This window comes from Scyliorhinus torazame, chromosome 9 (genome assembly GCF_047496885.1).
Source record: "Scyliorhinus torazame isolate Kashiwa2021f chromosome 9, sScyTor2.1, whole genome shotgun sequence".
NCBI classification, from domain to species: Eukaryota; Metazoa; Chordata; class Chondrichthyes; order Carcharhiniformes; family Scyliorhinidae; genus Scyliorhinus; species Scyliorhinus torazame.
The window spans coordinates 109,899,228-109,921,767 of record NC_092715.1 but is presented as its reverse complement, the minus strand read 5'-3'; the positions used below and the strand labels follow the sequence as shown (position 1 = coordinate 109,921,767).

Here is a 22,540-nt window from a genome sequence, read left to right as displayed (position 1 = left end):
GACACTTCTGAAAATATTCAGCACATCAGGCAGCTACAGCAGAAGAAATTCATGACTTTCGGAACATTTCCAACATCTTCCATTCATAAGAGTAGGAGATGAGACTGAGAGACATTGAGAGCACTGCGCTAAGCTTGAGGGGACTGTCTTAATAGAAAATAAAAAATCTTTCCACAAGTCTGATAAGGACGTCACTGTGTAATTCACTTATTTACCTAATTTATCATTTGAAGTTCAGTGTAAGGATTTAGATTAATGTGATGCCCTGCTCTTCCAGGATCCAGGATCAAATGTAAACCTAGTAATTTTCAGAATATTGTTCTGTGTTGCTCTTCGTGTGGCCATTGTGTTTAGTTCCAGGATCAATTATGTAATCCCTCTATGTCCAGTAGATGTCCATTCCTCTTATTTGAAAGATCAACTTTCCTCACCCTGGTTTTTCTCACTGCTATCTGATTACACTATTACAGAAGTAATTTGTGACTTCAATTGCCAACTTAGACGCTTCAGAGCAAATACTTGTAAATATTTCAAAACTCCTCAGAAAGAGAAAATATGATAAATATCAGGAGCTGTAAACATGGTTAAAGGAAACCATCACATTACATTGCTGTCAGGCCACCATTACTTCTGCAATGTCAGGAAAGATTACATTCATATTTCAAGCTTTGCACTATGCTTTCCCCGCCCCATGTTATTTCTTGCTCTCTCCCATTTTCACATCCTTTATGCCTCTGTGTGCCATTCTATGGGTAACACATGCTTTGGTCAATGTTCTCCTTAGCCATAGACAGCATAGTATGACTCAAATGTGTCTAGTTTTGTCTCAGTTGAGCTGGATATATTCTCCTGACAGTAAGGCTATGACAAAGCTTCTGTAAAAAAAACTTATCTAGTCATTCAAGGGCAAGAACATGGCAAAGAACATTGATCGCTTCAGGGTGTCAGATCACACAATTCCACTTTCTCACAGGCAAATTCTCTTGTCCTTTTCTCCTATCCCGCATGGGGTACAGCATTTTGCATAGTTTCTATATTTATAAATTGTAGGAAACGTACCGAATAATTTCATGTTTTGAGAGAAATGTGAGCTCCTGCAAAAAGAAACAAAGTACGATATATCAGTAAACATGTTAAAAATCCTTTAAATGGAATGATTATGACAATATATTTTTCCAGGGATGAACATGTGTATGTCTTCACAATTTAACTGATGAGGGTGGAGTGTGTGCAGTGTTAAAATAGGAGTAGAGATTGGTTTTCAATCCTGGGTCCGGAATCCAGTCATCGCTGGCAGCACGGTGGCGCAGTGGGTTAGCACTGTGGCCTCACGGCGCCAAGGTCCCAGGTTCGATGCCGGCTCTGGGTCACTGTCCGTGTGGAGTTTGCACATTCTCCCCGCGTTTGCGTTGGTTTCGCCCCCACAACCCAAAAATGTGCAAGCTAGGTAGATTGGCCACGCTAAATTGCCCCTTAATTGGAAAAAGTGAATTAGGTATGCTAAATTTTTTTTAAAAAGGAATCCAGTCATCGGTTCAATTGCTGGTGTGACTCCGCACCACAAGCTCGTGCAATGCCATTTTTAATGGGGATTAACTAAGTGGTCTGGGGCTGGTTTAGCGCCTAATCGATGGTGTCAAAAGCAGCCCGGAGGCAGGACACAGTCACCCAAGGGTGCTTTGAAAAGGCGGGCAGAAGCCATGCCAGTTGCTGCTGTTCAGGGAGATGAATGGCATCGGGTCGATGCTGCCAGAAGTTGGCAGGAACTGGCAACCCCAATCGTTCAGATGCCTCCCAGAGTTACTCACTGAGATTGTGGCTGAGAGGCACAGGTTTCCCTTTGGAGACCATGGCTGGAAGCTGCGGAGGAGGTAATCGGTCTTGGCATCACAGGAAGAACGTGGATACAGAGCTGCAAGTGCTCAATTACCTCATAAGATCTTGGAAGGTGAATGGCAAGTGACACCTGGGTGACAGGCCTTGCCTACAGCAGCATGGATGCAAATTAAGCCGACTGCTTGCCTACAGTGTTCCATAACAATGTCCAAGTGCTAAGACGATTATGTTTTAAATTGTCTCCTTTAATTTAATAGCATAGAGTATTCTGGAGAGGAGGCTAGCAATCATATTAATTCTGCCTGGAGACAGGCCCATATCATCAACAACCAAAAACCCATTGAACATCAAGTAACAGATTTCATACCTTGACACAAAAGTGGGACAGCTGTTTTTCTGGACAGAGAGGGAGAGAGGTTAGCAGCTACTGCTGTGAAGAGCAGAGGAAATTGTGATTTTTGGGTTAGCTAACAAGCAAAATGCTGGTGAGGACGGTTCTCTGTTCAGTCAGATGGGATTTGTAGATATTTAAGGAACCTGGGGCGTCATTCTCCGACCCCCCCAGAGGGTCGGAGAATGGCCGTTGGCCGCCGTGAATCCCGCCCCCGCCGGTTGCCGAAGTCTCCGAAGGGAGAAAAGTCGGCGGGGCGTTAATCTCGCCGCTGCCGTCGGAGAATGTCACGGGTCTGCGCAAGGCAGAGGATTTTCGGCCTGCCGATATTCTCCCTTCCGGATGGGCCAAAGTCCCGTCGACGTGATGACCGTTCACGTCGACGTAAATTAAACCTCCTTTTCATCGGCGTGACCCTGTGCTCCAGGTTCACGCCGACCAGCGTGGAGGTGAGTGACGGCCTGGGGGGTTGGCTCTGGGCAGGCGATGGCGTGGCCGCAGTCTGAATGCGTGAGGAGAGGTGTGACTCGGGTTGTGTGTGTGTGTGTGCGGCAGGGGGGGGGGTGGTGGTTAGAGTAGGCTGGGCTCCGGGGGAGTGCCGGGAGGGGGTCCGTGCCGGGGTGGAGGTTGGGGGGGGTCCGTGCCGGGGTGGAGGTTGGGGGGGGTCCGTGCCGGGGTGGAGGTTGGGGGGGGGGGTCCGTGCCGTGGTGGAGGTTGGGGGGGGGGTCCGTGCCGGGGAGGGGGATCCGTGCCGGGGTGGAGGTTGGGGGGGGGGTCCGTGCCGGGGAGGGGGATGGGGGGTCCGTGCCGGGGTGGAGGTTGGGGGGGGGAGGCGTGCCGGGGAGGGGGGCGTGAGGGCAAGTGAGTTGGTCCACCTGGCCAGGTGCCAGCCTCCAACAGTTGGACCCATGCGGTCCATGCCACCTGGCTGGGGGGAGGAGGGGATATGGGCAATGATGACATGTCGTCGTTCCCCTGCCCCCCACCAGGCCGTCATGTTTTCCGAACATCCAGCGATGTTGGCCGCCTTGGCGGCAGCCACTCATGTCTATGTTGCCCTGGATGAGGAGGAGGAGGAGGAGGAGGAGCGTGCCACAGAGGCGGCGCAGGCTGCCGCAGAGGGACAGACGGCAGCCGCCCAGGCTGGAGGGACACCTGACCGACAGGACGAGGAGGGGGAGGAGGACGTTGCGGCCCCACGGCAACGGAGGCACCCGAGGGCGCCCCGTGTGTACCGGCCCCGGCAGTCATACCAGGACCTCACGGACCGGGAATGCAGGAGGAGACTCCGGATGAGGCGGGAAACCGTGGCACACATCTGCCACCTGCTGGCACACCTGTCACCGCGTGGCACTGGCGGGGGACACCCTCTCCCCGTGTCCGTCAAGGGTACGGTGGCCCTGAACTTTTATGCAACGGGGTCATTCCAGGCACCGAGTGGGGACCTGTCCGGCATATCGCAGACATCGGTGCATCCGGGCAGTGACAGATGCCCTATATGCCATGGCGCACCGCTACATCCGCTTCCCCGTGCACCGGGCCAGCCAAGATGCCCGGGCCGTGGGCTTCTCTGCCGTGGCCGAGTTCCCCATGGTCCAGGGCGCGATCGATGTGATGCACGTCGCCGTGCGGCCACCTGCAGATAACAGGGCCGTGTTCACCAATAGGAAGGGGACCTATTCGATGAACATACAGGTGGTCTGCGACCACCGCATGATGATCCTCCACGTCTGCGCCCGTTACCCAGGCAGTGTACACGACTCATACGTGTTGTCGCGGTCATCCATCCCCGGCATGTACGAGGGACGCCATCCCCAGCTGAGGGGCTGGTTGCTGGGCGACAGGGGCTACCCATTGCGATCGTGGCTGATGACGCCTATACGGAGGCCACGCAATGAGACAGAGAACCGCTACAATGATGCCCATGTAGCGACAAGGGGAGTGATAGAGAGGTGCTTTGGCGTGCTGAAGATGCGTTTCAGGTGCCTGGACCTCTCTGGGGGCGCCCTCCAGTATCGGTCAGATAGGGTCGGCCGCATCATTGTGGTGTGCTGCGTCCTGCACAACATAGCCCAGCAGAGGGGCGATGTGCCACAGGCAGAGGAGGGCGGACTGGAGGAGCAGCAGGAAGAGGCGCAGTCCTCCCCAGATGAGGGGGATGGGGGTAATGGTCAGGGCAGACGGAGTAGACACAGGCGGGTGGCTGTCCACCGTTACCGGCTGGCCCAGCGGGCACGGGACAGACTGATAGCCGCCCGCTTCACTGACTAGATGGGCGTGGGAATCGGGTAGTATGGCCACAGACCGCACACCATGGCAACAGCCGACCACCCACACCCCCCACCCATCCACCCACCCAGCACCCTCACCCCCCTCCCCAACCCCACCCACCCCACCCGCATGCACACCCCCCCCCCATTGCCGATCCACCTGCGGCACAACGGGCCGGGCTCACACAGTTGCGGGTGGACGCGTGTCTATTGCAGGCCATGGAGGATGATGACAACCCGCCCTGCGGTGAGCTCCTGGCTCTACATCGTTGGACTATGTCTGACCCATGGCCACAGTACCACCATCCACCCGGACCATCCCTGCATGCGGCAGTGACACTGCAGCGCACGGTCCCGTCCTCTGCCCGGGGGATGTTGATGGCGGCCCAGGGGGAAGGGGGCAGACTCACCTGGGGCTGAGGTAAGACCACCCCTCACACACACACACTTGCGCTCAACGTACATGACACCCCCGCACGCTTTGGACAGAGCACAAAGGCAGCTTCTGTAGGTGTAACATTGACTTTAATAACCAAAGGAGTTCATGCACGTGCCCTAGCCCCTAAAACTCATCTGTGCCCTGCACCTGTGCCAACTTACTCAGTGTCTAATTGTTTGGCCTTACGGACCCTATGACTACGTCTACGTGGTTCCCCAGACGGTACAGCAGAACTGGAGGTGGACTCCTGTGATTCCTGCTCTCTGACACTGGATCCCTTTAGCGGCCGTTTCCTGGGGCGTGCAGGCCTAGATGGGCCAGGCTGCGGCCCGGGCGACTGGGATGGCGAGCTGCCAGCCTGTCCTGCCCGTTGCCCACCCGATGCACCTGGGACGGAAGGGGGGTGTCCAAGGTGTCGTGGTGTACCGGGACCTCCCCTACAGGGGGAGCCGGGACGGACCACACCACATCCTCCTCCCTCGGGGTGCCCGATGGCCCCCAGGCCTCTACATGGGTGGGGGATGCGAACGGACTGGCCATCCGACGCCCCCCCGACATCTGGCGCTGCCAGTCCTGGAGGCCCGTGCTGGTATCGACAGGGGCCTGCAGGTTTGCAGCCATGGAGCCCAGGGGGTTGGCAAACACTGTCTGTGACAGTGCGACGCCGGCTCGCACATGGCCACTGGCGCCGATGCCCTCAGCGATGGCCTGCAGAGACTGGGCCATGGCCTGCTGAGACTGGGCCATGGCCCGCTGAGACTGGGCCATGGCCTGCAGAAACTGGGCTATGGCGTTGAGCGCCTCTGCCATCTGGCGCTGGCACTGGCTCATGGCCTCCTGTGAGAGGGCAGCCATTTCCTGGGCCACAGACGCCGCCTGCACGGAAAGCCCCAGGCCTCGCAACCGTTCCCCATGTCTGACACCGTCGCACCCATTGCCTCCACCGCGGACGCCACCCGTGCGGTGTCAGCTTGGGTGGCACGCATGACCGGCACCACTCCCAGCTCCTGGACGCGGGTGGACTCCTCCACCTGCGACTGCAGCCGCCGCAAGCCGGCCGTCACCCTCTTCGCTCGTCTCCGGGTCGGTGGTTGCATCGGATCTATGTGTGGGTGTGGTAACTCCAGGAACCAGGGATCCATCTGGGCGGCAGATGTTCGCTTGGGCTTGGCTGCCCTCCGGCCGCCCGGCCCCTCTGCTGCTCCTACCTCCACCTGCTGTACCGGGACGGCTGTGTTGTGCGCACCAGTGAGTGTACCAGACGCCTCATCACTAAAGTGCCCAACCAAGGTGAGTGTTTCTGCGATGGTGGAGGGTGTTGGTGACAGCAGTGGCGTTGTGTCGTGCTCTTCGTCCCACTCTGAGTCCATGGCACTTTGGGGTGGGGGTTCGTCTCCACCCATCAACTCTGAGTCACTGTCCGGTATTTCGTCTTCCTGGGTAGTGCTGTCCCGGGTAGAGGTGTCCTGGGCAGTGCTGTCCCGGGTAGTGCTGTCCCGGGTAGTGCTGTCCCGGGTAGTGGTGTCCCGGGTAGTGGTGTCCCGGGTAGTGGTGTCCTGGGTAGTGGTGTCCTGGGTAGTGGTGTCCTGGGTAGTGGTGTCCTGGCTCGGATGTGACGGGGGCCTGTGGCTGCCCCCCTCGTCGCTGGGTGGTCGCTCCCGCACGTGACGGGGGTGTTGTCTCCCTGTTGCTCCAGGTCTCTCCGTCTCCCGTGGTGTGCGAGGGGCATCCTGCGGGCGTCGCATGCTGGAGGGTCCGGGTCTCTCTGTCTCCCGTGGTGTGCGAGGGGCATCCTGCGGGCGTCGCATGCTGGAGGGTGCGGGTCTCTCCGTCTCCCGTGGTGTGCGAGGGGCATCCTGCGGGCGTCGCATGCTGGAGGGTGCGGGTCTCTCCGTCTCCCGTGGTGTGCGAGGGGCATCCTGCGGGCGTCGCATGCTGGAGGGTGCGGGTCTCTCCGTCTCCCGTGGTGTGCGAGGGGCATCCTGCGGTTATCGCATGCTGGAGGGTCCGGGTCTCTCCGTCTCCCGTGGCCTCCGAGGGGCATCCTGTGGGCGTCGCATGCTGGAGGGTCCGGGTCTCTCCATCTCCCGTGGTGTGCGAGGGGCATCCTGCGGGTGTCGCATGCTGGAGGGTGCGGGTCTCTCCGTCTCCCGTGGTGTGCGAGGAGCATCCTGCAGGCGTCGCATGCTGGAGGGTCCGGGTCTCTCCATCTCCCGTGGCCTCCGAGGGGCATCCTGCGGGCGTCGCATGCTGGAGGGTCCGGGTCTCTCCGTCTCCTGTGGCCTCCGAGGGGCATCCTGCGGGCGGTCTGCATCTGCGGGGATGGGTGCCTGGACGTTTGGTCCTGCGATACACAATGAAGCATGCATGGTTAGACATCAGGCAGTGATCAGGTGATATGGGGGAGGGGGATATAGGGGAGGGGGGGTATGGGGACGGGCTGTCGGTGGCTCACTTGCTACTATGCCCCCGACCTCTGCATCAGCAACCTCCCGGTCCTCAGGTCCGCCAGCCAGTTCCAGGGCCCTTTCCTCGTGTTCGGTCAGTGGCCTCTCATCAGCGGGGCCTCCTCTAGTCCTCACATGCTCCCTATTCTTGTGTGCGCGCTTATCCTGTGGGGGGGGTGGCAGGGGTAAAAGGCAACACTGTTAGGCAGGTATATGAATGCACGCCATCGGTTGCGCGTGCATTGCAGAGGTTAAGGTTAGGGCTGGATTCACTTGGGGATATGGGGGATATGGGGGAGGGGGGATATGGGGGATATGGGGGAGGGGGGATATGGGGGATATGGGGAGGGGGGATATGGGGGATATGGGGAGGGGGGATATGGGGAGGGGGGATAAGGGTGATATGGGGGAGGGGGGATATGGGGAGGGGGATATGGGGATATGGGGGAGGGGTGGATATGGGGGAGGGGGGATATGGGGGAGTGGGGGATTATGGGGGACATGGGGAGGGGGGATATGGGGGAGGGGGGATATGGGGGGGGATATGGGGAAGGGGGGATATGGGGGAGGGGGTATATGGGGAGGGGGGATATAGGGAGGGGGATATGGGGGAGGGGGGATATGGGGAAGGGGTGATATGGGGAGGAGGGGATATGGGGAGGGGCATATGGGGAGGGGGGATATGGGGAGGGGGGATATGGGGGAGGGGGGTATGGTGGAGGGGGGTATGGGGGAGGGGGGTATGGGGGAGGGGGGATATGGGGGAGGGGGGATATGGGGAGGGGGGATATGGGGGAGGGGGATATGTGTGAGGGGGGATATGGGGAGGGGGGATATGGGGGAGGGGGGATATGGGGGATTTGGGGGAGGGGGGGATATGGGGGAGGGGGGATATGGGGAGGGGGGATATGGGGAGGGGGGATATGGGGGAGGGGGGGATATGGGGGATATGGGGGAGGGGGTATATGGGGGAGGGGGGATATGGGGAGGCTCACCCTGCTTGCTCTGACGAGGTCGTTCACCTTCTTGTGGCACTGGGTGCCTGTCCGTGGTGTCAGGGCCGCAGCGATGACGGCCTCTGCCACTTCCCTCCACAGACGCCGGCTGTGGCGTGGGGCAACTCTGCGGCCGTGCCCGGGATACAGGGCGTCTCTCCTCTGCTCCACCGCGTCCAGGAGCGCCTCCACATCCCGTGACTCGAACCTCGGGGCTGAGCGGCGGCCAGCCATCCAGTCGGGTGTTCCGGTCAGGTGGGGGGGAGCAGCGCGGCCTTATGAGCCGTCACGCTGTGCGGCGCGTATGACGCTGCACGGCGTGAACCACTGCGCAAGCGCGGATCCTGTTACGTCGCTGCTAGCCCATTTCGGGCCGGAGACTTTCGACCCATTTTTCCGACGTGACGCAAGTCGGATTTGCGCCGTTTTTTGCGCCGATCGGCGGACTTTCCGCCAATAACGGAGAATTTCGCCCAAGGAGTCACAGAAGTGGACTTTGCTGCTGGATATAAATTTGGGGATTCTCAGAAGACAGTGACATAATTTTCAAAGGATACTGGAAGTCTTGACCTGTCATGGACAGGACATGGGAGCCTGCTAAATGTTAAGCGGAGCTTTGAACTAAATCTTAAAGGCTTCATCTTCTGATTAGGCATGTTACAGCCCTCAGGATTCAACACTGGGTTCAACAACTTTAGACTGTGACTTGTTTTCTCTATCTTGACCCTTTTTTAAATATCTAGAACACTTTTTGTCCCAATGAAACCCTCCCCCACCGGGCCATCTGTCACGTATACTTTCGTTTTGCTTTCACTGAGCACTGACCTTTTTAAAAATAAATTTGGTGTACCCAATTCATTTTTTCCAATTAAGGGGCAATTTAGCGTGGCCAATTCACCTACCCTGCACATCTTTGGGTTGTGGGGGCGAAACCCACGCAGACACGGGGAGAATGTGCAAACTCCACACGGACAGTGACCCAGAGCCAGAACCTGGTGTCTCGGCGCCGTGAGGCAGCAGGGCTAATCCACTGCGCCACCATGCTGCCCTCTGCATTGACCTTTCTTATCCATTAACACATTCTGATGCCTTATCTTTATGCAACTAATGGCACCTTCCCCTACCATTAATGCTTCCTCTGTCTCATGACCTACACATCTTTGTTGCAATCTCTCCTTGTTCCCAACAACCACTGACCTTCTGCTCCAGCTGCCTCAGCTCCTCTTATACAGTATAACATCCATCACATTTCTTCCTCTCCTTAGCTCTGAAGAAGACTCATACAAAACTCTATTTCCTCTCTCACAGATGCTGCCAGACCTGCTGGGTTTTTCCAGCGTTTTATGTTTTTGCTCTTTAAGGCTACAAAATCTGCTGTAGGTGTAGCATGAAGTAAAATCATGGCATAAAGACAGTGATGCGTTAAAAATTGGGGAAAATTAAGATAAAAAAATGAAATTGGGATAAAATAAAATAAAATGAGGAAAGCTGTCGGAAGGAATGTTTTGATATGCGAATTAGCATACCGGTGGGAAAAGCAAGTGTTTACCAATGTGACTCGGAGAAAACAATAGGGTATGGGAGACGTCACTTAAAAGCGGAGAAATACAGGAATTGGCACATATTTACTAAAAGCCAGGTCCACAAGGTATCATCAAAGGAAAAGAATGATAAATCCATCGCACAATAATTGGATAAGGGGCAACGTAGCTAGCATCACAACCACACTCAGCTGCAGAGAACAGTCTCCCCTGAAAACAATTTTGTGTTAAAAGGGCAGCCAGTTAAAATCCAAAACTTGAACCGAGAAGATTACACCTTCACTGAAACCGAAGACAGTGTTTCGAAACATGGGAAAAAACCCTGTGCATGGTAACTATCTGCTAGATTTATTCCACAGAGTTATATAATATTGAATGTTGTTTGGGAACAAGATATGTCTCGGAGTTCAGGAAACGTCAATAGTTGGGAACAAAGGGGTAACTTCATGTAATACTGTGTGTGTATATTAAGTTCAGAAATATTCTATATTAATTGATCACAAAATGACTCTTCCTCCGTGGTTCGCATATCTTTTCTACCCGATTCTAAATTGAAAATAGACACCATTAAGAACCAGTGCTCCAAGGTACCCTTCTGAGTTCTGGGATACCTTTATATTTAACATCAGTGGGGTTCTTAACATATGATAATCGGTTAATAGCCCTACCATCACTATCCATAGCTCCCGGCTATTACATGCGTGTAAAAGTGATGTTGCCACTGCAACCTGGACTTGGAGCATCAGTTGGCTCAGTTGCTGGAAGCCAGTTTAGATAAGATTCATACCAACAGTATGGGGTCTGATCCCTGTTATAGCTAAGGTGGATTTGGGATCAACCTCCTTGCCCTATCCATGGTAGAGGTCAGGGATTTGTGGGTCAGCCCTGTCTTCGGACAGAGAACTCAAGAAGAAGTTGATTAATGTGGAAGTAAGTACCTTTTCTTTATTTTGAAGTCTTAGTTGCCAGCTAAGTCATGGTTTGTCTATGTTTTTATTATTCCACACTTAAAGTTACAAAGCAAAGTGTAGAGTGAACAGGACAAACCCTTAATTCATCTCTTGCTTGTCCCGTGTACCGAGCAGCTCAAACAGATCATTAAGTACATGAAAAGAAAAGAAAATAAAATAAAAAGAAAGTACATAATAGGGAACACAATGTAAATACATAGACACAAGCATACAGGAGTGCAGTATTAATCGGGCCAGTCCATAAGAGATCATTTAGGAGTCTGGTAACAGCGGAAAAGAAGCTGTTTTTGAGTCTGTTCGTGCATGTTCTCAGACTTTTGTATCTCCTGCCCCATGGAAGAAGTTGGAAGAGTGAGTAAGCCGGGTGGGAGGGGTATTTGATTATGCTGCCCGCTTTCCCCAGGCAGTGGGAGGTGTAGGTAGACTCAATGGATGGGAGGCAGGTTTGTGTGATGGACTGGGCTGTGTTCGCAACTCTCTGAAATTTCTTGCGGTCTTGGGGTGAGCAGTTGCCATACCAGGCTGTGATGCAGCCAGATCGGATGCTTACTATGGTGCATCTGTAAAAGTTGGTAAGAGTTGGTGTGGACATGCCAAATTTCCTTAGTTTCCTGAGGACGTAGAGGTGTTGTTGTGCTTTCTTGGTGGTAGCGTCGACATGGGTGGACTAGGACAGATTTTTGGTAACTTGCACCCCTAGGAAGTTGGAGCTGTTAACCATCTCCACCTCGGCTCCATTGATGCAGACAGGGGTGTACACAGTACTTTGCTTCCTGAAGTCAATGACCAGCTCTTTAGTATTTCTGGCATTGAGGGATAGATTGTTGTCGTTGCACCACTTCACTAGGTTCTCTATCTCCCTCCTGTATTCTGACTCGAGATCTGGCCCACTATGGGCGTGTCGTCAACAAACTTGTAGGTGGAATTGGAACCACATTTTCCACGCAGTCGTGTGTGTAGGGGACTAAGTACACAGTCTTGCGGGGCCCCGGTATTGAGGACTCGTACAACCGCTGTGCATCCCCAGAGCTGCAGTGACAAGCAGGAAAGCCACCATTGCTGCCAATTCCAATATCCATTGTCTGCAGGGGGTGAAAAGCCGATATGTTAAGATGATGCATACCACCCTTGCCCAACCAGGTCTACTGGGCTACATGGTCGCCCCAGTTGGCACTGCGGACTATGCCCTATACGTTCTCCCCCTCCCCCATCCATGGCTCTGTCGTTGCATGGCACCGCAGGGGCCTCTGTCCCCAGCACCTGTCCCTGCTGGCAGGGGTGCCATCAGCTGATGATGCACTTGCCAGCGGTACGCTCTGCGGCCCTCGTCTGTGACCCCCTGGAGGGGCTAATTTGGCCGTTGCCTTTGGGTGGGCAGCGTGATGCTCTGCCAACGGGTGGTGGCTGGTTGGGGGGGGCGGTGGTATGGCGGAGGGTGGTGGGTTGGTGGGATGGAGGGTGGGGGCTGGGGTGCTATGATGGTGGGGTGGGGGCACCCATATGGCCGGTGTCACTGCAGAACCAGGGGCCAAGGTGGATGGTCAGTGGGGTGTGCAGGAAGATGGCTGCCTTGCATGTCGCGGCAATGGCGGTCTGTGCCTGGACACCCCCGTCCCATGGCCTGTCCCCCCGACCTCCCGTCACACCCCCCCCCCCCCCCCACCCACACTCCCCGCCGGCCCTGACCACAGCCCACGGCCGTGCCTCTCCATGTCCAACCTCCTCTCACTCCCTCATCAGCCATGGCATCTGTTCCACAATGTTTAAAAGAACAAGTGAACCTCTCCCCGGGATTTCTCCCAGTGGAGGCAGAGAATCGCAGAGGCCCCAGAGAATACCGGGTCAGGCCCACTAATGATATGCAAACGGCGTTTATTGTACGTGCGGAGTGGAACGCATTGACGCCGTTGTTGAGGCACCGGAGAATTGCGATTTGGTGTGATCCCGGCATTTCGATTCCCACGTTTTCGGCATCAAAGCCGATTCTCCACCCAATCCACTTTTCCAATTTCACCATCGGCCGGCAGAGAATCCCACCCAAGGTTTGTTTCTCAATATTGCCCACTTTTGCAGCAGAGGCATGCCTTATTAATGTCAGACTGATGGCACAGCTCGCTTTCCCAACTAGCTGCCACCAGTGTGTGATGTAATTTCAGTGTATCTTGATCAGCTGACCCCTCTTCGAGTAATCTTGTTGTATCCCGTAGATAAACTTCGCAACCCATAAAAACCTGAGGCTGCAGTCCTGTGATTCCCGTCTGGAGAAAACGTGTATTCTTTAGCTCTCGCATAATCCTAGATTACTAGTGTACTTTATTTCTATCCAGTCCAACATAGAAGACAGTATTATCACGATACTCAAGTTGATTTCAGAGATTGAAATATGGAACAGCAGACGGTTTTACACAATGATAGCAGTAAGTGGCCTAATCTTGTGAAAGTAGACTGCTCCTGCCAGCAGTGACAGTCTCTTTATCAACATTCTGTAGCACAGTTCTTTCACTCTGTTTTACTCAGAAGAACACTTGATTCCTTCACTTTCATGCTTCAATCTTTTCCTGAAATGCCATAGACTTAAAATCTATCTTTTTTTAAAATAAATTTCATCTTTGTCATTCCAGGTGATAGATTTGATCGTATTAACAGTTCGCTTGATAATACCATGTTCAGGATGAATGCTGTAAGTGATGTTATTTCCATCTCCAATTTGACGGCTCACAATTCCTTTGTTATCTCCATCACATACATTCTGCGGGATTCTCCGTCAGCAGGATCCTCCGCTTCACCGGCAGCGCACTCACGCCCGCGAGTTTCCAGATGGTGTGGGATGGCCACAATGGGAAATCCCATTGTCCGGCTGCACGAATGGAGGATCCCTCTGCCGGCGGGGGCGCGCCGGACCGGAAAACGGGACTGGTAGGATGGAGAAACCCAGCCATTGATTTTACAATTAAATTAAAGAGATCTAGGAAATACAGTTTAAAAGTATCACACTATTTATGCACCATTAATGCACTTGCTCCTTATCTCCTCATCATTCGGACAGGTTTGGCAATCCGTCCCCAAAGCCTCTTGGTATGGATTTTACAAGAGTGCAGTCAACTACCACTGTGCTCAGTCTTTCTGTACTTTTACCATAGAACCATAGAGAAGTTACGGGGCAAAAAGAGGCCGTTCAGCCCATTATATCTGCACCGGCCAAGAAGGAAAAAAAGAAACTAGCCGCTCATTTTAATCCCACTTTCCAGCAACTGGTGCAGGCTACAGCACTACAGCCAAACACTGGGTTACAGAGACTCATTGCGTCAGAGACTGTGGTTAACTCATTAGCTGCAATACATATTTGGAACATCTGTTTAAACATTTTTCAGTTAAAACTTAAATTACCGGTTGTTTCCAGCTGCCATGGAACTCCAACAATTTCCATTGAATCAGGTAGTCGCCAAGGACTCATTTTGCTGCAAAGTCTTCCACAGTCGAATGTCCGGCCTGAATTTTCAGAATTGTCTAACCTTATCTAACTAGTTCTTTTAAAGCCAACATGCCTGGTACCATGTCTTGTTACCTGTGTGGTAGGTAACTCGTGTTACTCAATCCTTGGTTGATGGTGAGGTCTTCTGAATCTCGATGAAGAAGACTCAAACCCGTCCAGTAACAACAAAGGTTTATTGAGTAACTATAACATGTGCAAGCGTTCTTTACTTTAACTTTGATACCAGTGATAAGGTTAACAAGATCTAACTACAATAACTAAACGTAACTCCACTAGCCATATGAACTATTCTGATATTGTCCTGGTCACAGTGCACCCAAGAGAGAGAGACTGAGGGAGACACAATGTGGTTGCTTTTTATATCCCTGTTGGTCCGGCCCTCTCGTGATCATGTGATGCCGCTAATTATACATTAACCCCTTGTGTACATGCACATACAGAGATCACTACATCCCCCCTTTTTCTTGTGTTACATATTTTCTGTATGTTGTAAAGAAAATTGAACAAATATAATGGGTGCAGTTTGCTTGAGACAGGTAGATAAATAATGCGGTGTACAATTTGTGATGATCTTGATAATTATACAAAGCCAATTAATATTTATGAGTCCAATCTTAATGTAAAAAAATTGTGACTCCAAATGTTATGAATTTGTTTGGTTGAGTTGCTTTCTTCTTCTGTTGTTGAAGTGGTGATGTTGATGCTGTTATTTCTTTGTGAACGTTGTCAGTGTCCCTGTGTTTAAGTAACCAAGAAGTCATCAATGAGGTGTTTGAATGGTCGAATCACATTGTTGTCTGATTTATGCTTTTTTTTATGCTTGTGGTAGCGATTCTGTGTTACATCTTTGTTGAAAGCTGGTTTGCTTGTTTGTTGTGGAGCAAATGCGAATTCGTGAGATTTGTTGCCATGCCATGGCATGTTTGTACTCTTGTCATAGTTTTAGAGTGTAATCTTGCATTGTTCTTCACATGCAGAGTTGTACCATGTTGTACAGGTCGTTGTATCATTGTCATTTCTGTCTGTGTTGTTTTCGTTATCGTTTGTCCTGTTGCTTTTGTCATGCTTGTTGTTGTTTTTGTTGTTGTTCTTGTAGTTTTTGTTGTTGCTGTGCTTCTTGTTACACTCAATGAGTGTTCCATGTGGATAATTTGAGTAATTGTCATAGTTATTGGTGTCAGTGTCCTTTGTGGTGTTTTTTACATTGAGCGTTTCTTTTTGAGAATTGTGAGACTGATCTGATGTTGCATTGATGTTGGTGACATCAGTCATTTGTGGTGGATTTGATTGCTCTTCTTTGCTCCTTGGTGCTCCTCTTCTGGAGACATTTCCGGCACATTTGAATCATCTGTAATCTCTTTATGCTCCTCTTCAGGAATTATTTCTAGTTCATTTGAATCATCTTTGGTTTCTTGGTGCTCCTCTTCTGGAGTCAAAATCTTCAAAATTTCAATTTACGTGGTCTCACTGGACCCAAGAGTAGACTTACTCTGTGCTTCTGTACAGACGAGCTGAGATCTGTCAGTCTTGCTGTGATCCTGAACATTCTGTATGTCGAGTGTGATCACTTTGTCACTGTTTTTACATACAGTGGGTAGACATTCAATGTCTTCTTGTTGGTTACATGAGCTGGGTAGACTTTCATAGCCTGTTACTGGTTGCGTATATAAGGCGGATAGACCTTCACAGTCTTCCTCGTGCACGGTTGTCGCTCTGGAGTCTTTAATTGCGTCCATTCTGGAATCTGTCAACGGGCTCGCTGTGGAGGCTTGTATTACTCCCTCTTTGGAGTAGTTTTGTGCTCTCTGCGTGGCGTTGCCTTCTTCTTGGATATTGCTGTCATCCAATGTATCGACAATCTGCCATGGCATCATGGTATTGGATTCATCTACCATGAGAAGAGTCGTGTTGAGCTTTTCAACCGTGTTGCTGATGCAATGATCATCAACTTTGAATAACTCATCCATGTCTGAGCAGTAGTCTTCAATGAACAAATCACCTCTTTTTGTTTCGGATTTGTCATTGTGCTCTCTATCTATGTCCAATGAAGAACTCATCTTCTGAGTAGTAATCGTCAATAAACAAATCTTTTGCTCTGGATTTGTCATTGTGCTCTCCTCTTTTGGTGTTGCAAACTGCTTGTTCCAGGGTGCTGCAGAGGTAATCTTTAACTGTGGGTGTAGGCTCAGGCTTCATTCGGTCATTCGAGGAAAAAAATTTGTGTGTTGTTGGTTTAAAATTCTTATTTGTAATTTCCGGGCATTTCCTTGTTAAGTGGGCGTGGTCCGGGTCTTCTGGCGTCATGATGTTCGTGACGTAAAGCGTGGGAATGTAGTGCGCATACGCAATCTGACTTTCCTTTACTGTGCACTCTTTTCACATCTGTATTTTGCCGGTTTTTTTCTTTTTGAGAAGTGCGCTTGTGCGTACTGGCTAACGCTCTCGCTCCAGATGGCTGCCAATCAAAAAGTGCGGTTGCATCGAGTGAGACCCTGCCTTCGCCTCGTGGTAGGTTTTCACGCCATTTTTACGGATTTTCTAGATAATGATTCTGTCTTTGTAAAGACCCAAAGTATTGATTTTGTTTTTGTTCATAAGCAAGGCATGTTTGTATGGCGATTTCTAATGTTAAATATATTTTTTGTGAAAGTTCTTTCCTCAAATTTTTATCAGATATTCCAGAAATTAATTGATCCAGTATTATAGCGTCTCTGAAATCAGCATAATCACAGCCTTGTGGTATTGGCTTGAGATTTGTAACAAAATCAGTGATGGGCCCTCCGTTTCTGTGTCATTTATGACAGGAGTTAAATTTTTTCAGCATCTCACCAGACTGACAGTACAGTGTTCGTCAAATTTTTTCAGTATTACTTCTAATTTGGTGTTGTCTTCACCTTCTAAGTAATTAAAGCAATTATAGATTTTTCTGGCTTCATGCCCTGCTGCTGTGAGTAGTAGTGCTACTTGTGCTGCGTCAGAGACTGTGGTTAACTCATTAGCTGCGATACATATTTGGAACATCTGTTTAAACATTTTCCAGTTAAAACTTAAATTACCGGTTGTTTCCAGCTGCCATGCAACTCCAACGATTTCCATCGAATCAGGTAGTCGCCAAGGACTCATTTTGCTGCAAAGTCTTCCACAGTCGAATGTCCGGCCTGAATTTTCTTCTCTTGTTGTCTAACCTTATCTAACTAGTTCTTTTAAAGCCAACATGCCTGGTACGCTGTCTTGTTACCTGTGTGGTAGGTAACTCGTGTTACTCAAACCTTGGTTGATGGTGAGGTCTTCTGAATCTCGATGAAGAAGACTCAAACTCATCAGTAACAACAAAGGTTTATTGAGTAACCATAACAACAAGTGCGTGAGTTCTTTACTTTAACTTTAATACTAATGATAAGGTGAACAAGATCTAACTACAATAACTATACATAACTCCACTAGCCATCTGAACTATTCTGATACTGTCCTGGTCACAGTGCACCCAAGAGAGACTGAGGGAGACACAATGTGATTGCTTTTTGTACCCCTGTTGGTCCAGCCCTCTAGTGATCATGTGGTGCTGCTGATTACACATTAAGCCCTTGTGTACATGCACATACAGAGATCACTACACATGTGATTCAGGCAGCACAGATTCTTCAAGGATCTACCGCAGTATATAAGAGAGAGAGAGAGAGAGATGGTGCAGGATGAAGAGGTTTTACTTCTTATAATAGTAGTTACCTGGTACTCCTTGAGCTGAACCTGTGACAGTCGATCATTGGAGAAACGCCACGGGAACGTTAAATTTTGAAAGTTCCATGAGCTTGGTTTAAGAATATCAAATAATCTTGACTTAAATCCATGGTCTGCCATCTTTTCAGCCAATATTCGTACACCTTATTTATCAGTCAAGATCAAAAACTATCAACTCCCAGGAGCAACAGATGACACATGCAATGGGAATGAGGAGGAATGTCAGTTATCCAAGCTGGACTGGCTTTCAAGATGTAATCAATGCCACTCAACAGTTAGCATTCCATTCTAGAACATGGTTTTAAATTTTAAAACCGCTATTCCTATATGAATTAAAAATCTCTGTTGCTAGGATGCGAGCTTTTGTGATGTCGCTGTGTTTTCTTTGCTGATTTTTCAGCCTTAATCCTTCCTTCAACTAACGACAGGCAAGCAAGGGCTTTGGTGCTAAAACCAAAACAGTTAATATCAAAACTGCAGAGCCAGTTAGTTGAGAAGACACTGGCCTGGGATACGTGTATGCTTTCATGCAATATTTTAGAAATTATTCTTTCATTTTCCCTATATTAACCATAGTATTCAATGATATTTGAAATGAGAAACTGCGATGATAATGATTGTGACATTAGGCAATTAGGGGGCCCATTCTGCTGATGATGCGAAAGCTGCATAAATTAGAGATTTTACTTTAATCTAGCTCTACACCAGAGGGTGTAATTTTCAGTACAATTACATCACATTATGTAGATTCCACGATCAATATGATATTCTATATGATTGAAAATATATATTTTGGAAGCTAGGCTGTGAAATGTGAAGAATGAGTGGTCTGCTTTTATTTTTTTTAAATGTTTTTATGAAGTATTTTTCATTTTGTACAGAACAAAAGTAAGCATGAACACACATCGGAAACAAAAATATATGTACATCGGTCATCTTCCATTATTTACATCAGTTGTCTTTTGTTATTTACAACGGTTCCAGCTTCTTGTTTTACTTTCTCCAGTAGGCGTTCATTTCTAATTGGAGCCCCTGCCTCCCTTTTCTCCCTGACTCCTCTTCTGGCGTGCCCTCTTCCCTCATCAGTTCTTATGTCCTGTTTCTGTTTGGTTGGCGTGACTCCATGTATTATGTTGTTTGCTGAGCATGATTGGGCTCCATGCCTCTTTATTCCCTGCCCCCCCCCCCTTTCATTTGTATTCATTGTTATACCGTGGTTTCACTCTCCCTTCCTCTGGATTATTGGTTGTTGGCTACAAACAGGTCTTGGAACAACTGGGTGAATGGCTCCCACGTTTGTGGAATTCCTCTTCCGACCCCCGGATGGCGAATTTGATTTTCTCCAGTTGGAGAGATTCCGACAGGTCGGACAACCAGTCTGCAGGTTTGGGGGGTTCTGCTGTTCGCCTGCCGAGCAGGATTCTCCGGCGGGCGATTAGGGGGCAAAGGCAAGGGCATCGGCCCTCCTCCCCATGAAGAGATCTGGCTGTTCTGATACCCTGAAGACTGCAACTCTCAGGCATGGCTCCGTCCTTTTCCCCAGCCCCTTGGACATTGCCTCGAAGAAGGCTGTCCACATCCCAGCGAGTCTGGGGCAAGACCAGAACATGTGGCCGTGGTTGGATGGGCCTCCTTGGCACTGTTCGCATTTGTCTTCCACCTCCAGGAAGAACCTGCTCATTCGGGTTCTGATTAAGTGTGCTCTGTCTAACACTTTCAGCTGCATTAGGCTCAGTCTTGCGCATGTGGAGGTGGGAGTTGTGCAGTGTTTCCCTCCAGAGTCCCCACCCTATTTCAAACCCAGTTCTTCCTCCCACTTTTCCCTTGTCTCATCCAGTGGTGTACCTGCCCTACCTATTAGTCACCCATACAGGTCGCCGCAGTTCTGCGTCCAGTAAGTCCTCTCACAGCGATGGTTGCGGTGGTCATGGTTATGTTTTTGTTTCTCTACATAAGGCATTTTTGACCTTGTGTGTCTCAGCTCATTTCCCCCTGTTAGCTGGAACTTCTCCATTAGTTCCTCAAGTGTTGTCAGTCGGTTGTCTGTGTAGAAGTCCCTCACTGTCAACGATCCCCCCCCCCCGTCCTTTTTAAGGTGGCGTCCATTATGGCTGGCACAAACCTGTGGTTGTTGCAGATGGGGGCTTTAATGAACATTTTGGTTAATCTGAAGTGCTGTCGCAATTGGTTCCACGACCGGAGTGTTGCAATCAGCACTGGGCTTGTTGAGTGTTTGTTCTGTGGAGATGGAAGCGCAGCCACGGCCAGGGCCCAGAGGGAGATCCCCGTGCAGGAACCCTCCTCCATTTGCACTCACTCAGCTACTGGATGCTTTTTTCACCCCTTTACCCTTTCCACAGTTGCAGCCCAGTGGTAATATTGCAGCTTTGGGAGAGCCAGGCAGGCCGTTGTTTGCATTCTCTGCAGTACCTTTATGGGGATCCTGGAGATCCTAAGGTCCCCCCCCCCCCCCCCGTCCCCCCGTCCCCCCCACACACACACACACACACACACACAAATGCCATTATCAGTATTTCTAATGAGTTGAAGAAGGCCTTGGGGATGTAGATCAGAATGGATCTGAACAGGAAGAGGAACCTGGGCAGTACATTCATCGTCTGTACTCTCCCTGCCAGGGAGAGTGGGAGTATGTCCCATCTCTGCAGGTCCTTTTTTACCACCTCCACCAGACTGGTCAGGTTCCATTTGTGGACCCGTGTCTAGTCATGGGCGATTTGGATCCCCGGTAGTGGAATTGGTGTCAGGCTTGTTTAAATGGCAGCCACTCCAGATCTGACCCTCCCCCTTGCGGGTTCACCGGGAGGATCTCACTTTTGCTCAGGTTGAGTTTTTAGCCCGAGAAGGCACCAAACTCTTTCAGGAGAGCCATGATTCCTTCCATGCTGCTTTGTAGATCTGAGATGTGGGGGAGCAGGACATCCGCATAGAATGAGAATCTGTGCTCTCTGTCTCCTCTCCAGATCACCTTCCAATTCTTCGCTGCCCTGAGTGCGACCACAAGTGATTCGATCGTTAGAGCGAACAGCAGCTGGGACAACAGGCATCCCTGCCTTGCACATCTGTGCAGCTGGAAGTACTTAGAGCTGGTGCTATTTCTCCGTACGCTCACCGTGTAGCACTGTACAGGAGTTTCACCCAGGCAGTGAACCGTGCTCCAAGTCCGAACTGCTCCAGTACCTCGAATAGGTACTTCCATTCGACATTGTCAAAGGCCTTTTCTGCATCCAGGGAGATGATGATCTCTGGCGTTCTCTCCCTAGATGGGGTCATTATCACGTTCAGCAGGTGCCTGATGTTCAATATTAGCTGTCTACCCTTGACAAAGCCCGTCTGGTTTTCTGCTACCACCTCTGGTGCACAGTCCTCCAGCCTTTTGGCTAGGATTCTGGCCAGTATTTTCGCATCTGTGTTTAGCAGCAAAACGGGGCTGTAGGACCTGTTTTCTGTTGGATCTTTGTCTTTCTTAGGTATCAGCGGGATTGAGGCTTGTGCTAGCTTAGGCGGCAGGGTGCCCCTCGCTAGTGAATCTGTGAACATCTCCCACAGGTGCGGGGCCAGTGCTGTCGCAAATGTTTTTGTAAAAGTCGCCGGGAATCCATTTGGTCCCGACGCCTTCCCCGCCTGCATGGAGTTAATACTCTCTATGATATCTCCTAGTTCTAGTTGTACATCCAGCCCCCGTTTTCTAACTTCCCCCACAACGGGCATGTCCAGGCCATCAACGAACTGCTTCATCCCCAAGTCCCCTGCTGGGGGCTCGGTGGTGTTGAACGTGTAGAAGGTCTCAAATGCCTCGTTAACGTTTTGCGGCTCTGCCTACTAGTTTGCCTTTGTTATCTCTAATCTGAGCTATTTCCTGCTTTCTCAGCTTTGTCTCCGTGCTCGTACAGGATCCCCAATGCCTGATGGAGTTGGTGCACTGGTTTCCTCGTGGAGAGTGTGGTGATATGCATATGCATAGCAATGTATATAGCTGAATGTATGAGCTCCGACCAGCAGGTGAGGACGGTGATCCACCATGTGACTCTACAAATCGGGCAGTTGTCAGTAAGTTGTACTAGAGGACAGTCGCATTAAAAGTAGCTCCAGGACAATTCAATTATTCGTTAATTCGTGAAGAGACCCACAAGTCGATGTGGGACTGTGAAAGAATCTTTAATTTATAGGATCTTAACCTGTCGAACTACGCCAAGTTTGGGGGAAACTTAGTTGATGAATCAAGTCCTGGCGCAATACGACAAGTTATAAGATTTGTAATATTTTTAGACTGTGTTAAGTTGTTCGATTCCTTGTATTATTCGACTGTGTAAAGTTGAAGGAATTTATATCATCTCTGCTATTCGGTTATCAGTAGCACTTTGCGAATACTGGAACTCAGCAGAAATTTGCAGTATAAAC

At 50.5% G+C, this 22,540-nt stretch overlaps 1 protein-coding gene across 2 annotated transcripts in view; it reads right to left on the bottom strand.

Moving 5' to 3' along the window:
• The window catches only part of LOC140430017 (calcium and integrin-binding protein 1-like), a 116,583-nt gene extending 98,233 nt beyond the window's left edge, over window positions 1–18,350 (bottom strand). For both annotated transcript variants that reach the window (XM_072517580.1, XM_072517579.1), the window contains exons 1-2: window positions 18,110–18,350; window positions 1,060–1,094 (exon numbers count right to left, since the gene is read on the bottom strand). In XM_072517580.1, the coding sequence (XP_072373681.1) occupies window positions 1,060–1,094; window positions 18,110–18,241 (167 nt within the window). In that variant the 5' untranslated portion in view covers window positions 18,242–18,350. The remainder of the gene's footprint in view (window positions 1–1,059; window positions 1,095–18,109) is intronic.
• Window positions 18,351–22,540: the final 4,190 nt, after the last annotated feature.